Source organism: Rhyacophila brunnea, unplaced genomic scaffold, assembly GCF_057557595.1.
Source record: "Rhyacophila brunnea isolate RB1 unplaced genomic scaffold, BYU_Rbru_1.0 scaffold_23, whole genome shotgun sequence".
NCBI lineage: Eukaryota > Metazoa > Arthropoda > Insecta > Trichoptera > Rhyacophilidae > Rhyacophila > Rhyacophila brunnea.
In genome coordinates, this window is record NW_028232893.1 from 6,618,648 (window position 1) to 6,636,037 (window position 17,390).

At 34.2% G+C, this 17,390-nt stretch overlaps 1 protein-coding gene across 1 annotated transcript; it reads left to right on the top strand.

Moving 5' to 3' along the window:
* Positions 1-30: 30 nt before the first annotated feature.
* egl (Egl_like_exo domain-containing protein) lies at positions 31-16,083 on the top strand. Its single transcript, XM_085950164.1, has one exon. The coding sequence runs from the start codon at positions 148-150 to the stop codon at positions 2,791-2,793; it is 2,646 nt and encodes an 881-aa protein (XP_085806290.1). The 5' UTR covers positions 31-147; the 3' UTR covers positions 2,794-16,083.
* The last annotated feature ends 1,307 nt before the right edge of the window (positions 16,084-17,390 follow it).

The following is a 17,390-nucleotide window of genomic DNA, read 5'->3' on the forward strand; positions in this document are numbered from 1 at the left end:
CGCTATGGTTTATGGTCAAGTTTCACATTGTCTATTCTTAGTACCTGTCGTCAGATGTCCCAATGGGATTATCTTTGACACATAGAACAACGCAAAGTTGAATCGAAAGTTGGGGCATAACATCCGATTGGCACCAACTGCAGCGGAATGGAGTCGATGGAATATGAGCTGACGCGCAACCTGACGCTGTTGTTCTTCATTGAGCGCCTCCTGGACAAGGGCGAGCCTCGAACGTTGCACGACCTTTCCTGTCAGTTTGGTGCCAAGGGTTTCACGAAGGAGATGCGCCAAATCGCGGGCGGCTCCCAATCGGGACTCAAGAAGTTCCTCGGACAGTATCCGTCTCTGTTCAGCATAGACGGAGACTACGTAGACATGAACACGTTTCAAATGCGCTCCGGTTCCGGCCTGGGCGTAGCGGGCAACAGCGATTACATTGAAGAAGCGAAACAATACTTCGCCATGAAGATGGTGCAGTACGGAGAAGGAACAGAAGTGCCTATCAAAAGCTTGCTAGGTCACAGGAGTCAGGCTTCGCCGCAAGTTAGACACATATCCGGACAAAGAATGAAAGAATTTAAAGACTTTTTAGTCAAACATCCCGACACTTTTAAAGTTGTCGAGGATAACGTTATATTAGTATCAGATAAAGAGGAATATAAATCGCATAACATGGAGCAGTTTCATAACTTGCCCGTAGCCAATATTGACGCGGATATAACACAGCAATTACTGGATTATTTCGCTCAGTGCATCGAAGCAAAGGGACCAATCCTCGTCGATCAATTGTTTCATTTAGTGATATCAAAATTTCCTCAGGATTACTGGTTTCAAATGTTCAAAACGCCTGAAGATTTATCGACGTTTTTGAAGCTGTTCTCGGACAGTTTTCACGTTCAGTCAAACATGGTGACTTTGATAAACCGTCCAAAATTTTCAGCGACTTATTTGAACAGGATGGAGCATCAGGCGCCCAGAGGTGAGAGTGTTCAGCTGTCGCCGCCTACGTCTTTCGACACTGTAATTCCGGAGATCATTTCGAATGAAAACAGTCCGACTTCACCGGACGGTTCTAAAAGTCCCGCCGGACGAGTACTAAGCCCTACGGAATCGCCGCGTTCCCAACAGAGCATCGCAAATCAAACGCTAAAACAGCGGATCAATTCAATTGTGATTAAAAACCTCGCGGAAAATATGGTCAGAGATAAAATGGCGACACCTAAATTACAAGAGGACACTACAGCGGTAAATTCGAACTCGAGAAGTTCGATTAATTCACATTATTTAAGTGAAGCTTGGCGGCAGAAGATTTTTCAGAATACTTCCGTTATTACAAATGCTAAGGAGAGTTTGGCGATCATTGATCGGATTATGAATCCCAAAAGCAGAGGTACTAAGCAACCTTCCGTAGTTTCCTTTGATTGTGAAGGAGTTAATCTCGGTTTAAAAGGCCAGATAACAATGTTCCAAGTCGGAACTCTTAATAATGAAGCGTTTATTTTTGATTTGCTCGCATGTCCCAGTATGGTTGCGGAAGGGGGACTGAAAGCATTACTTGAAAGTGAGGTCGTAAAAGTAATTCACGACTGTCGTAATGATTCCGTTAATCTTTATAATCAATTCGGAATCATGCTGAAGACTGTTTTCGATACGCAGGCGGCCCACGCTGTTTTACAGCAGCAAATTCACGGCATTCCTGTTTATAAAGTCAAAAACGTTTCTTTAAATGCTCTTTGTGAATTATACAACGCTCCGGTAAACCCGATGAAAGAACAACTAAAGAATATTTATAGAAAAGACCAACGATACTGGGCTAGAAGACCTCTGAGTAAAGAGATGATTTTATACTCTGCGTCCGATGTTTTATCGTTGATACATTCGTCGCTTTACGGATACATATCCAGTGCAATTTCTGTAGAGTATCAGCAATTGTTTGAAGACGTTTGTAGCGAGCAGATATTCATGAATATTCAACCGGCAGAGGTGAGGATGAGGAAGCGGCAACGGAAGATCAATACGGAAGTTTATGAACTGCGACAGAAACTATCGCAGTGCAGTAAGAATGTCGTATTGAGTAACAGAGAAATAAGGTTGCTGCGTTATCTAGAATTAACTGAAGACGAGAAGGAAAAGCTAAAGGTCTCGCAGAAGATTTGTAAGAAATTGGAGAAGTTAGAATCGAGTGGACAAGACAAGGATTGCACCGATTCGGAAGACGATACGGATGGAAAAGAACATGAGATGACGAGCTTGGATTCAATACCGTCGGACAGTATATCGTCACCGCACTCTACGCAACCGCCCAGCCTCACTGAGTCCATGCAACTGATGGATGATATAATGTCGGACACTTCTATGGATCGAGTCGTGAAGATAACCAAATTGGAAGAGATATTGTCTTCCGTGGCTTGCAGTGGAGGTTTAGATTCGCGATTCCCGCAAACGTTGGAACGCAATCTACCGTTGTTGGAGGGCAAACACTTGACAAGCTTCGCGCTGATGTCTGATGATAAATCAAGTGACGCCTGCTGCGTCTGCAAGTGTCACAATGGCAATAATAACATCAGCAGCGACGGCGACACTCTGTACAATGACGACAACGAGAAGCAGCGTTGCCCCAACGACGTCGGCAACAGAGACAAAGTCAGCGCCGGATGCCAGACTCTGAGCACCGGAGATATCGTCATCACCAGGATACACTTCCGGGAGGAGGACAAGGCCTCGGAGAAGATCCTGGAGGCGTCATCGGCTGCGAAGAGACCGCGGTCGATCCAGAACGACAAGACTTCGTAAGAAATATTATTCCTTTCGACTCATAGTGCCATTATTACAGCTTTTAGAGATGTTATTAAATGATGTATACTGTCTTATTTATATTATTGTCATCATTAATGCGCGTATAAAGTCACGTACGCAATGAAAAAATTTAGTTGTATAATCAAGGAAATATGCGAGTTTATTTAGTATACTCAATCATTACACAGTTAGTCAACTGTTGTTGAAACGTTTCTCTCAGTTGTTTATTAATGTGCAGATATTTTTACACAATTGGTCAACTGCTATTAACTTATTTAGTATGTATTTTTTACAATTAGTCAACTGTTGATGAATTGTTTCTTCCAATAGTTTATTTAGTAGGTATGTACATTATTTACACAGTTAGTCAACTGTTAGTGAAATGTTATTCTCGGTACCTAGTTTAATTGTTGTGTACATATTTTATACACGGTTTGTCAATTGTGTAAAAATGTTTTTCTCAATAGTTTATTTTGAGTACAAATCGTTTCCTTGTTGGTGAATTGAATACGGCAAACTATATTCAATGGAAACACTCCATGGTAAATGAAAACAAACAATAAATGTAAATGAAAAATAAATGAAAGTGTTGATTAGCTGTGACTATTGACATCCGCTATATCTTATAGTCTTTCTCGGTTGTAATGTTGAAATTTTCAGATATAATTTTAAAAGAAATAGTTGACGATCTGTTGACAAACTGGTTGTATTAATTACTAGATGTACATTTATGTATACATTGGATAAACTCGCATTGTATCTCCGATTTTAGCCAGCTATGTTTTATTGTATGTTAACGCGGCTTAAGCAACATTTTTACAATTCATTTTGGTAATGGGTTTAATAATGAATCGGTAAGTTTTCTATATTACGGCTTACCAATTTTGTATTTAGGTTTACGACATATAATATAGAGTTATTTTATTAGATTAGTGACCATTATATTCAGCTTCTCGGAGGATAGCTAATGCCCATATTATGTTTTGTAATTATTATTGTATCGGAAGGGGACACACCAGACTTGTGATTCTTTTGGCGCGATGATTCCTCATGACGATGATTGTCTGTTGTCTGCCAATGGACAATGAATTCTGTTGATTTTTCGACATAACGGTAATGTCACGTCAAAAAAATCATTAGTCTGACGTCTCAACAGTGTTGGTATAACAACGATGTCATCGTTATTCTGACGCAAGTTGGTATTTACATATTTCCATTAGTGATTTGCTCAATATAATAGGTCCATGTTCTGGATCCAACCACACATTGAAAAACAACATGTGAACTTTTGGAGAACCAGGGTTCAAATTTGAGACCCACATGTTCATTGGACGGACATTACCACTCGTCCATCATCATTCGTTTACTTGATTTAAATTACAAAGATGATAGAAATTTCTTGACGAAATTTTGAATGACTCGCTATCGAAAGCAGCACTGTCAGAATGCAAGCGTCAAATAGGCAGTATTTGGTTTTAACTAAATACAATCTTAAGTCCCAGACATTCCGTATTGGGTTGTTTTGATCCAGCCATTCGACTCCAACACTGCTCGGTAATATTAATGCCATATAAGTTTTTGGCTAACAACTTTAAAATGTCATTTTTCAAATACCAGCTTGTTGTTAGAATACCGACGATATGTAAGTTTTAGAATGTTGCCACACTGCAAATAGTTAAATCATGTTTTGTTGTAGATTAGTATGTCAACGAAAGGACCATTTGTAAGATAATGTAATGTATGCTTTTCAAATAATAACAATTCGATTCACCCGTCGATATTGCAAATTGCCAGAACTGATATCTGCCTATGCGCGTATTAATAAATAATACTAACGACGGTAGTGACGACGCACGCTTTGTAACATAAAAATACGCATTAATATACGTAACGTAGATTAAAACATTCCTCTCCAAAATAATAACGCACCACTTATGGAATATTGTTTAATTGCAATAATTATTCTTAAGCAGTGTACACACTGATTAATGATAGTTGACGAAAGTTGTCGGTCAACTCAAAATATATCTTACACATTACGGTATCTAAAATAATTTGAATCTCTTAATTTATTTCTCTCAAGCATTTTTTTAAAATTCCTAGTCATTAGCAGGTTAACTCAAAATGTTTTATTTAAATTAAATTATATCAAAAATTTCGGCAGCAAATAGCTTTAACGCACTGAAAACCGAAATGGTGTAAGACAATTTGCAATCGACTCACTACAATATACCTAATACTATAAATAATTAATACTGACCTGTAATAAATTTGTAGGTAAGTTAATTAGTAATGTTATACATAGGTCGGTGGTTGCATAAAGTGTCTATAAGCGCTTCAATCTCATCCGTAAACTGTTCACTTACACCCTTCCGATTTTCAGTGATTCATTCATCTGATTTATCCGTACTTATTTATTTTTGGCACGGTTGCAAAAATTTTGTGCGTTGCAATTGCGTGCCAAAATAACTTACGGTGCGTTAAAAAAATGGTTTATATTGGCGATACTCAACCTGTGTTCGTTAGCACCTAGTAAAGGGATAGATTTTCAAAATTTCTTTAGAATCCGCAAACTCTTTGAAAAGTAATAAAATATATTCAAAGTAAATTTTGAATCAATTCGGTTGGACAGTGTTAACTATGTAAATAGTTTTAAAAAGTCTCACTGGGGGTGCATTAGACCAGTTTGAATATCGCTGGTATAAATAAACATTAAATCACTCGCGAACTTTACTTAGGTTACCAGCGCTATCAATATAAAAAACTACCCTCGATAGCAGTCTTGTGTATAGAATAGATTCGCTGGTAAAACTTCCATATAATTTTGATGAATAAACTTTTTTGTTAACGATTAACGAAATAGTTTGTTAACAAAATGGTTTTATTTAACAGATTTGTTAATTGTTTTATTTCCCACCGTTAAACAGTATGCTCGCTGATTTTGTGTATTTAGACGACAAATTATTATGTTATATGTATACAACACGCCATATTTAATTTAACTTTGCTTACAATACACACACGTACATTAAATGAATTGAAATTAAATTATATAAAATGTCAAATTTGATATTTTATAGACGAATCTGTGCCTATGGTTTTTTTTATGAAAAAAAAGGAATATTATAATAGGTGATAGATAAAAGTATGTATCTTATTAACTTTTTTAAATGAAAGACTGTTTGAAGAATCGGCCTTTTGAGAATTCTAAAGGCAAATTAGTATATTAGTTTAAATAAAGTAACTTAATACACTGGCTTAGTAGGAATTAAATATTTTTATAATTCGCCTATTTCTTACTGACAGATTTTTTTTTGGACGAACAGCTTGAAGTGTATGTTCTATGTAAGCTTCGTAAATTGGGAGACAATAAATGCTATTGAATTTTTGTTTTAAATGGGATTTCGAAATTTAAAACATAAAGCCGCATTTAGACCAAGTAAGCGGATGTTTGTTCTTCCCCCACTCCAGCGAAATTCTCTTGACTTACAACGCTTTTTGTTGAGCGAGCATAAGACTTTTGCTGGAGTGGGGGAAGATCAAACATTCGCATAAATGCGGCTTTACAAAGCAACAAACCCTCACGACAACGATTCCTTTTGGATATCATTTATGTTTATGTTTTTTTTATGGAGACACCTGTAATACGGCGTTCTCACGTGCCGATTTTTGTCATTCAACTCAGTGTTGAATGTTAAACAAGAAGTCGTGTAAATGATCCCACATATCGATTTCCGTTGACCCGATAGTCTTAATCAAGATAGCGCCAAGTGAAATTGTTAGTTTGCGCGTTTTCGTAATAAACGAACTAGGGAAAATACTGCTGGAAAAGTGTAAAAAATAGTGTCAAACATGGGGTCTAAGTTGAGACAAGTTTGATGTTTCGATGCGCGTTGTTATCGCCTTGGCAACCAATTAACACAAATGTTGAACGACTAAAAGAAGAAAGGATTTCAATGTCGTTCAATTTAAATTGATGAAAACTTGGTTCCTGTGTATCAATTGACAGCCAATTGTCATTCAAAACAATGCTAAATGATCAAAATCGCCATGTGAGAATGTGGCATTATGCATTCAAGAATGTTGCACAAATGGGATTGACAGGTTTTAATACGAGATAGATTTTGTATGTATCCCAATTTAGAGCGCTCTATAATAAAATTTGTCTATGGTCTCCCGTATTTAACATTAACAATTTTATTTCTTTATGTTTCTGAAACTGAATTAAAATGAATAAACCCTTAAATTTCGCTGTCAATGATAGAATTTGATTGACAATTTGTTAGCCACTGAAATCGCTTGTGTTAAACTATTTTTTTTACGCGTATTTTTGGTTAATTTAACTAATGAATCAATACAGCTATTTGGTACTGTTACCTTAAAAAAATGTAATTAATAATTTTAGTAAAAATATTGTCAGCGGTTGACTGATAAAGTTTCAAGAGATACGTCTGTTACAAAAATTCGTGAGAGTTTTGTCTCTTGAGTCAATATATCTCGTTGCAGTAACGTGATCGCTGGAAGAAATATTTCTACCCTGTTAAATGCAGTTGAACCGTAACAATAATCACAGTACATTAATAGGCATCTTACGAAATATAATATACTTATATATCAGCTACAGAATTAAAAATAATATGTAAATATGCAAAGTCAATTGGTTTAGTGTGATGTATTTATTTAATGGTAATTTTTATTCAATGTAATCTAGTAGCCTTTACACACATATCGAGTTATTTGGTGATTTAGTGCCTTTTGTTTGGAGAATTAGTAAATTAATTATTAAATAAATGAACATCTGTGTTATAATAACATGTATTTCAATTCAAACAAAAGATTCCTTGTGCTTTATATACTATGATTTAGCTAGGCTTTCGTAGTGATTTATAATATAATAAACATATTTGAAAAAAATACATTCTACTTAAGGCTATCCTGGTGTCAATCGCATAAAAATATATATTCTGCAAAAATATTGAATAATATCAATTAGTACTCATATGAGTAAACAGTGCACAGTTCATTGGGAAGGAAGGAATGATTTTTTTAAATTTAGAAATACTAACGAAATTAACAGGAAAAAATGTACAGGGAATGAGCGCCAGGACAATTGTGCGCCGCACTGTCGAATGAAATAAAATATATACATTTGATAGGATTTTATACAGAAAGTAGACGAGGAATTTTAATCAGTTTACATCTACTACTTAGTAGTTTTAATTCATTTTGATCTTAACATAATGTTTTTTATGAAAATAAAAGAACTTTCTTCTCGTAATAACATGCACAATTAAATCTTTATTTACGTGTGCATATTTCAATTCTCACAAAGTATTAAATATATATTTTTATAAAGCACCTACCTACCTATAATTCACGAACGTCCATCTATTTTCGAATTTCATTCGATTGCATGGCGTCCAGTTGTCCCGGCGCCGAATCGTCCTAGGCCCCCATTTACATACTATGTAGCGACACGTGATGGCATGAAAACGTGCCTTTACTCGAGCATACGCACGATGAAGGCCGTACAGGTTTTTGTCATTGTTGCCACACAGTCACTCCGATGAGTAAACCACCAATTCCCTCTCTAATGACGTAATATTTTAAGGGAGACATTATGCAGACAATTCTTACAAGTTACTTAAAGGTTTTATGACAAGTCTAAATGAAATAACGTAAGTTTATGTCGCATTAGAGCTCTCTAGATCTGAGAAATTAAAGCGGTAAGGTTTAAGTATAATAATATATATATATATGTTGTAATATGTGAAATCCCATATGTGGCTGCGTATCTCTGACCTAGGATAGCTATAAATAAAATATGGAAAAATGTCATGTTTATTATAATATATAGCTTTAGCTTTTTCTCGACCGCCTTAAATGATATTTATTCTAAATTTTTAAAAACCCTGTATGCATAATGTTAATAAATGAATTTATATTTTATTGTTACATACCGTAAAGTGTAAATTTTACTTAATGTATTGTAATATCCTGCTTTATTAGATATTATGTACTGGCTTTTGTTTAAATGGCTGTTTCTTATTTGTTTATCTTTCTTCGACCAATGAGTACATAGGCGAGATATCTGAAAAAAAATAACAACCTATTGTCGATGAAAGAACTATTTTTTTTGTTCTATAATTTTTCTTCACAACCAATAATGAATAAATTGATTGGCAAATAAACCATAGGTGATATTGTTCATAGAATAGAAAGGAACAAAATAATATTTATTGTCTATTCCTTTACATTAGAAATAGACAAATGAAAGATTTAAAAAAAAGAACATAATTTTTTTGTTTTTTTTTTAATTACTAAACATATGATAATGACATTTCTATTGCTTTATTTGTATTTAAAGTGAACTTGAAGTGTTGTATCGGTAAGTTTATTAAAAAAAAATGTTATTCAACTGTATCAATAACATTTTGATATTAATGATTGTTTAACGAGAAACTTCATAATGAAATTGTTTATTAAATTTAAAGAAAAGAGCTTATTTCAATGTATTCATAAACATACGATATATTATTATTGCTATAAAAATCTCATTACGGTTAATCAATTATTATACATATATTATTTATTGTTTGCCATGTTTTTGCTTGGGTGCTAATTTTCATAATATTATATAGCATAAAGACTAAAAACGAGTGCCACCTGTTGTATTATTATAGGTAGGTATAAAACATACCTATGTAATTTGAATCTTATTATTTAAACTACCATGAACTAATAATTTCCGTAGACAAAATTGTTAAATTATTTTTTCATCATTGGCAATATTCGATCCAAATAATAAACTGGGATTGTACCGGAAAAAAAATAAAAAACCTCATTTATAAACATAGTATGACTTAACGTAGCTGTGTATACTGTAGATTTTATAAAACGTAGGCATAGTATTTTTTATATTATATTACCTACCTATTTACAATCTTAAAAATGAATTTTGACAATCGGCAACACTTTTCTTGTGTACTGAACCATTTAAATAATGCTTATGTAAAAGTATATCATGTTTTGATAGCTTCTTTGTGTATTTTTGCTTTTTGTTTACAGTATTTTAAACTTTTAGTATTAATAGCTTTGTAACATTGCTGGATTTCGATTTAAACTTTAGCTTGCTGTATATTATTTATTTGCAATTAGAATTTAAAATAGGGAAATAACTGTCAAATGGATTGGAATGTGCATAATTATTCGAATGACCATAAACTATAAAATGGCTGTAAAAAGGAAGATAAATCTTGTATGTTATAATAAACAATTGCGTTTCATTTTGACACCTCCAAATGTTTTTGTTTAATTAAATAAATAAAAGACTTCTTAGATACGACAGCGGTGTTAAAACAATATTAAAATATTATCAGTCACCTGTTTAATAATTTTCAGTCATATTTGTTTAATAATTAAACTAAGGACTAATATTATGACATTTCTAAATAATCCTGCACTGAAATAAAATGCATATTAATTGTGATGCTCAAGTTCTAAATTTAAAAATAATAAAGTGTACAGCAAGGATCAAAAATTGGAAACTATGGTATTGAATAGACAATAAATGACTTATTGTTTTTAAATATGTGAAAGCTATCGAATGATTGAAGAAAGTATTAAAATCGTGTACCTATTATATCAATTTATATTATTTCACATGCTATGAATGTTTTAGCTTATAAAATGTGCGATCGGGATATTGTAAAAGTTACACCAGTTCTTTATTATCAATATTCTGATCCACCATTAAAGCTTTGTATACTGCAAACTAATGATATTTTATTGTATATAATAATATATTATATTATTTTGACAGTTTTACGGAAAACTTTGCTGTGTTTAAAAATAAATAATTTTGTTCGCAAATAAAACCTCTTAATTGTGCAGCTTCTTATTTTTTTTTCTGTAATTATTTATCAAAAACTAAATACATAATAAGTGCAATTATACGTAAAGTGATTTGTCTATTGACATTGTAATTTAAAAAAAGAATAGAAATCATAAATAAATAAATACTAGCTATTTATTATCTCTTTAAAAATATGTACTCAAAGCTTGCATAATATTATTTTTTAAGATATCAAAGGTGGATAGTATGTTCATTTGCTATGTTGTATAAATATTAAATTTAATGAAAAAAACTATATCAACAGATACCTTTTGGATTTATTTGTTTCGACATTAAAAATTATATCCATAGACAAAATGTACTGATGTTTTAAAAATGGAATATTAGTGATGTAACAGTGTGATCATGGACATAATTATTTACCGGCAGAGGCGATCGGCGAATGCCGGCAGTCCTGCTAGGTCTTGTAATTATTCTGGGGGCTCAATTCGATACCTCATACAAATAATTAGTAATGAAGGATTGTTAGCCTTGCAATAAACGGTGATAAATTTTTATGCTTTATCCTTAATCATATGGACATATTGATTTATATAGAAACTAAAACATATTATAATGTGTCTTATAATAAAATATTCTTCTTGCATATCATTTCTGTATGTAGATACGGTGATTTATTGAACAATGAAATATCAGCAACATGTTTACGAAACAGATTTATCACCAGAGACGCCATCTTGGTTTTGTTGTAGATCCAATAAGTTAATATTCTGTCTTTTCTTAAATAATAATGTAAGCAATCGGTGTATGTTGGAATTACTCATTACATATTTGATAGTAATTTATGTGGCGGTTTAGGCTAGAACTAACGAATAATTCACAAAATTTGAGAATGTAACATTCTATATATTGAACATACATAATTTGAAAACATCCCATTCATATACACCACTAAAAAAACTGGAAAAGCACACTGGTGCGAATCCAGCAGTTACAGGTTCAAGTCCCGTCGGGTGTCGTATTTTTCTGGTGGGTATATGCATGAGATGTTTTCAAATTATATATATAGAACTTTTATGTTGGCTTTTTTGAAACAAAATTCAATATGGTGTCTTTGGTGATAAATGATGTTTTGTAATGCCGTTGTCTCTTATGTGATTATTCTCTCGACTGCACAAGCATAATAATATCATTGTTTCTATCAATAAAATCATGGGCTTCATAATAGTGTAAAAATTAATAATCAATTTTATATCATAAGAGGCAGGATATTTTTGAACACGGTGTATTCTTTTAGATAATAGTTATTTTTAGTAATTAGTTTATTGTTTATTTATCATTATAAGATTAATAAGGAAAGATGAGTCGACAATAAAACCATAAATAATTGTCTACAAATCAGTTCTTAAACCACTCTTTGGGAATGAAAACTAAATTGAACATAGGCAAAAATTTAGAACTATTATTATTATTATTACATTTACATGAAAATACAACTAAAGATTGAGAAAGAGTGTGTTGATTTTTTGTAAATATTGCATTATAGATATTATAGTTCAAATAACTTGAATACTTTCTGCTTTGTTCAGCACAAATAATTGAATGTCATTTATGATAATAACCTTAAGAAGACGCACATTTTGAAATGTCAAAAAATATATTGTGTTCAATGTTCTATATTCAAAATAACTAATTCGAAATTCTTTTGTTTCATATAAATTTGTTTCTTGAATCATAATGACAGATAAACATTCTTTATTCAAATAATTTGATGGTGCATAATTGTGTAGTTTTATTATTTAAATAGCAATTTGCACATGATATTTCTACCTCGAAGTCAATTCTTCCAATATAGTTTGTAGGTATTTAAATAAATTTACAATATTAATAATTATCAACTAGTTTCACAACCGGTTTTAAGCACAATAACAATTATTCAGCATAATAAAACACTGTTTAATTAATTCAAGATATTTATTTACCGAAAAAACACAAACACAGTTCCAAAATACAGTAAATAGTACATTTATTTATTTATAGAATGTTAAGTCGTTACATTACTAAATTATGTACATGCTTAGTTCTATGACTCGGGGAGGCCTTCATAAGGCAATGATAAAATACGTTGAATTGCGAGACGTGTACAAAAAATATATCAAATTTAAATGTTATTCTAATAAGTAATAAAACTAGATTTTAATTATTATGAACCAACGTAATATGCATAATCGGATGTCATTAATAATAGTTTTTTTATAAAAATGACAGACCAAAACAAATCGATGGCTCAGTTCCATAGTGCTACAACTATGAATTAGTAGTTTTGAGTAATGGCTGACCAAAATTTTGAATCACCTAAGCTGACTTGTGGAAAATTGACAAAAACATCGGCCTTATCTGGGCAACTAGTAATTAGTAATTTTTTCGAGTTGTAATTTTACTGAAGAGAAGTGATATACGAATATAATGATTGCTAACATAACTCAAAATTCACTATGGAACCGAGCCATCGAAATGTCAAAATGATCTATCAACAAAAAAAAATATTTGTTTCTAGATTCCGGTGCTCTTTATTAAAAAAAAAATATTTCATTTAAATTCATTAATTTTATGAAATTTTCTTTTTGAATGACAATAGATAATTTTTTTTTTCAAATGTTTTGCTTTTAAATAAATCTTTTCTTGGGCAACACTTTGGTATCATTCAATGTTGACAAATAATGTATATTTCTACTGCATATTATAAAACAATGAAACGGGACGCTATAGTGTGACCATTCTTGCAAAACTCGTACCATGCGGTTCTATTGGCGAATTTAATAACACAGCCTCCTCTGTAAATTACATGACGGTTCATAAATATTAAAAGCTACATTCTATCAATATTCTTAGTTTTATTTGTAGAAAGGAAAGGTATAAGAACTGATTTTAGATATAAACATAAATACTTTACTAACTACAATCTTTTTTTCTCAATATTGTAACATTAAATACATTATATGAAAGGAACAAAAAAAAAATATTATATATACAATTATAATAACAGAATACCTGCATAAAATTATTTAGTTTTGAACCAAAATAGTCTTATAATATATATATTATATAATTATGATTATTCACAGTTTTTATATACTAATAATAAATATGTTTCCACGTGTCTAGATAAGGGAGGTTTTTTTATGAAAAAGAAATGGATATAAATTTAATAACATGTTTATTATAGTTTCTTTATATTTACACACGATAACTCTGTTATTGTAAATAAATTGTTATAACAAAACTAAAAGGCGTTTTTATTTATAATGTTGCCCAATGAGATGTGATATCATCCAAACTAGAATGCTGTATTTGTAATATTATTATATCAGCGGCGAAGGGTGGAGGTAGGCTGGTTAAGATTTGACATAAATAGTGCACAATAAACTTTGTCAGTCAAACATATTTGTTTACATTGAACTAAGACTACATTGTGTAGATAGTGTTTTATTAGTTTTCAAAATTAAATTAAACCCTAGCTAATACCAAACCATAGTAGATAATAGTCAGAAAATGTTTGTTTATCTATAAAATATTTTTAATCGATTAAAGGTTTGGTATGTATGGCATGGCCCCCAGAAGGGGGGGCTGACAGGGCGTCAGGCTTTGGGGGTGTCCGGCGTGGCGGGTTGACCAGATAATTGATAATAAAAAAGTCACCTGCAGTGCCGTGCTATTTTACTTCATGACCATTAAAATTTTAAATTATATCATTGTGTAATTTCTGATTGTCTGAACTCCATGATTACTAAAGTAGAAGTATTTAAAATACAAAAAATCGCTAATACACTGAATAGGTACCTGGTTGGGCCGTATTCCTTATTGGTGTGGCCTTATTCCCCAATTGCTCAAATCCCCTTATTTATTATTGTCACAAGACCAGACGACGAGCAATTACAGGTCATGAGTAGACCATGACTGCAATGTACATGCAGTGAATACCAGACAGCCGTCGCACGTGGGTTAGCTCGAGACAACTGATGCGTAAGCCTGTGACAACGCTAAACCACTTTTATTGATTAATTCGATTATACAGACTGATTCGGAAGTTGTTCGTCGGCCAGGGGCCCCAGGTCAGCGTGATATAGTGTGATCGTAAATACCTGCCAAACCGCGATACCAGCTCTCATCATTCATCAAACTCATATATCGCACACCGGGTAACCCAATAAACCATACCGCGCGAGTGATAGTGCAACCAGATCACGGAACCATTATCAACATTATAAAAAGGTCAGTGTCTGGCATCCTGTTAAACCCCCTCCCTAGATCTGGAATCCACTATCATCTTCAAATTACTGTCCACTGCAAAAAGCGCCACCAGTACCCTGAATTTGACCTAAAACACAATTTGGAAAACGATAATGTATCTAGAGCGTCACACTACCTTTAACCTTAGCATAGGTAGATGGCCCACCAAAGATCCTACCCTGAGGGCCCGCTTCAGGATGAAGGGGCTATGATGTATGGAACACCATAAAATGTAATAAGAATTGCTTGACCGCTGTGTTGTAACAACGTCTTTTGTGTGCATTCAGCATTTTTTATATTATCATTTGCTATTGGTGTTTACAATCAGTTAACAATGCCAACTGACGACAAATACGTGCAGTGCGATGATGTGTCAGTTCCTGAAAAAACATCACCTTTCCTGCAATTATTAGTTAAAAAAGTAGAACGGCTTGAAGAACAAATTAATCATTGTTCGTGTCAGTGCGTACGTCTCCCAGTTCAAGCCGAAGCCGAAGACTTTAATTACACCAACATTAATCGGCGTTAATGACTCTAAACTGTAACAAAACAACTCAAAAATACTTGTGTTACCAATGCAACGTCCAGAGTAACTAGATCGCAAAAAGTTGCAACAGATTTGAAAGTAGAAAACTGTGCGAAGGAGACATCGTCTGGAAACCGAGATGTCGCTCCCAAGACCTCGACGTCTCATAAATCTGAAGGGACACCAATATCCAGAAAAAAGGATGACTTATCTCTTGGAAACACCACTACCGGCGAAGAATGGTCAACAGTAGTGAAGAGGAAGAGGGCAGGCATTGCGATTCATGGTAGCTTTGGTGGGGTGGTTAAAAATTATCACTTCTACCCCATTCATCGCGACACCATAGTTGAAGAAATGAACAAAAATGTTGAAAAAAAAAATCACTAATTATACCGCTGATTTCATAATAGTTAAGCTAAGGTCTGTTATGTTCAAAATGAACATAACTAACATTCATACCTCTGGCAACCCCGACGAATATCTATGGTCACGTCGATGGAGCGTACGCAATTTGAGAGGTCGCTGATAGAATTTCCGGCCGCAAAGGACGTCGCGAGGTGTGAAACAAGCAACAGGGCTTTTTGATTCTGTCTGTCATCCAGTATAGTCGTGCTCCGCTTTAGTTTTACCCAACATTTATAATGGACGTCACTTAAAGGTGCACGATTGCAGCCGCAGAACTTGAGGCCTCTTGTCGTTCCATTTTGGTATTTTAAAACTATTATTATTTGATTCACTACTCTTTCAATGTTTCTTTTCTAACTTAGCTGCTCGTATTTCTTTTAGTAATTCCAAATTTGAATATCGAGTCGCTTAATAACCTTTTAATGTAATTCTAATTTCTTGCTTTGACGATAATATAGTTTCTGTCAAGTATATAAATTGATCTTTGTAGCGCGGGACCTCTCACTCGCACCGAATACTTTCTCCCTCGCACCGCGGCCGTCGCCTACAGTCAACGCGGGCGCCTCCCACCCCAGCGCGTCCCCGCTATCGAGGCGCTCCCTACCTGCGCGCACCGGCGTCTCAGCTGGACGGCGAGGAGAGGGTCGCCTGGTTGGGAATATAAGGCGCTACGCGGCCTCAAACAAATCACGCACCCATTCGCAGACTGGCACTCACCGCGATCGCATACCTCAAGCTCCGATACGAGTAATAATATCGATAAAGATTCGATTTTATTAACGCTTTCAAGACATTTCGATTACAAATAATTCCGATCCGAATTTCGACACAAAAAAAATTCGATACGAATTCCACCACCTCCGCCACCTTTCTCGATTGGAATAACTCCGCCATCTTGCTCCGCCACCTTCGCCGATTGATTTCAATACGAAGCTGCCACCTTCGTTGAAATAATCCCGCCACTATCGCCGATCCAGTCCGCCACCTTTGGATGCTGCAGCGCCGTTATCATCGCCCATCTGGAGGACATCTAATGAATTTCTGCCGCCTCTGATTGTCTTTCTTGAGATAATTATCGACGGCCGAGTGAATTGGAACTTCTCTGAAGCCTTCATAGCGGCGAGCAGAGCAACATATACAGATATTGTTACCGATACTTGCGCCGAAGTTGGACAAAGCAAACCAAGATGAGCAAGATACCATCGCTCGACGGTTTGCTGAATCCGGACTCACATGCACAGATCGATGACAACTTCAAAACCGATCTGACGCAGATCCATGCGGTGAAGAGGAAGCTGAGAGCGGCAGATTTTGTCTATATCTACGGCTTTCTCACCATTGTTTATGGGATTCCGCCACACGAGTCACTGCCAGATCTCCAAAAGCAGAAAGATAAGCCAGAGAGAACAAAGAAGAAAAAATCCAACATGCAGAGAGTCTTGGAGGAAATCGAAGCCATCAAGCCGGTGGCCTCTGATCACGCCGACACGGAGGACGACGCTGATTACGAAGACCTGG

Coding starts and splice junctions, on each gene's coding strand:
- egl (XM_085950164.1), top strand. CDS start 148: ATGGAGTCGATGGAATATGAGCTGACGCGCAACCTGACGCTGTTGTTC.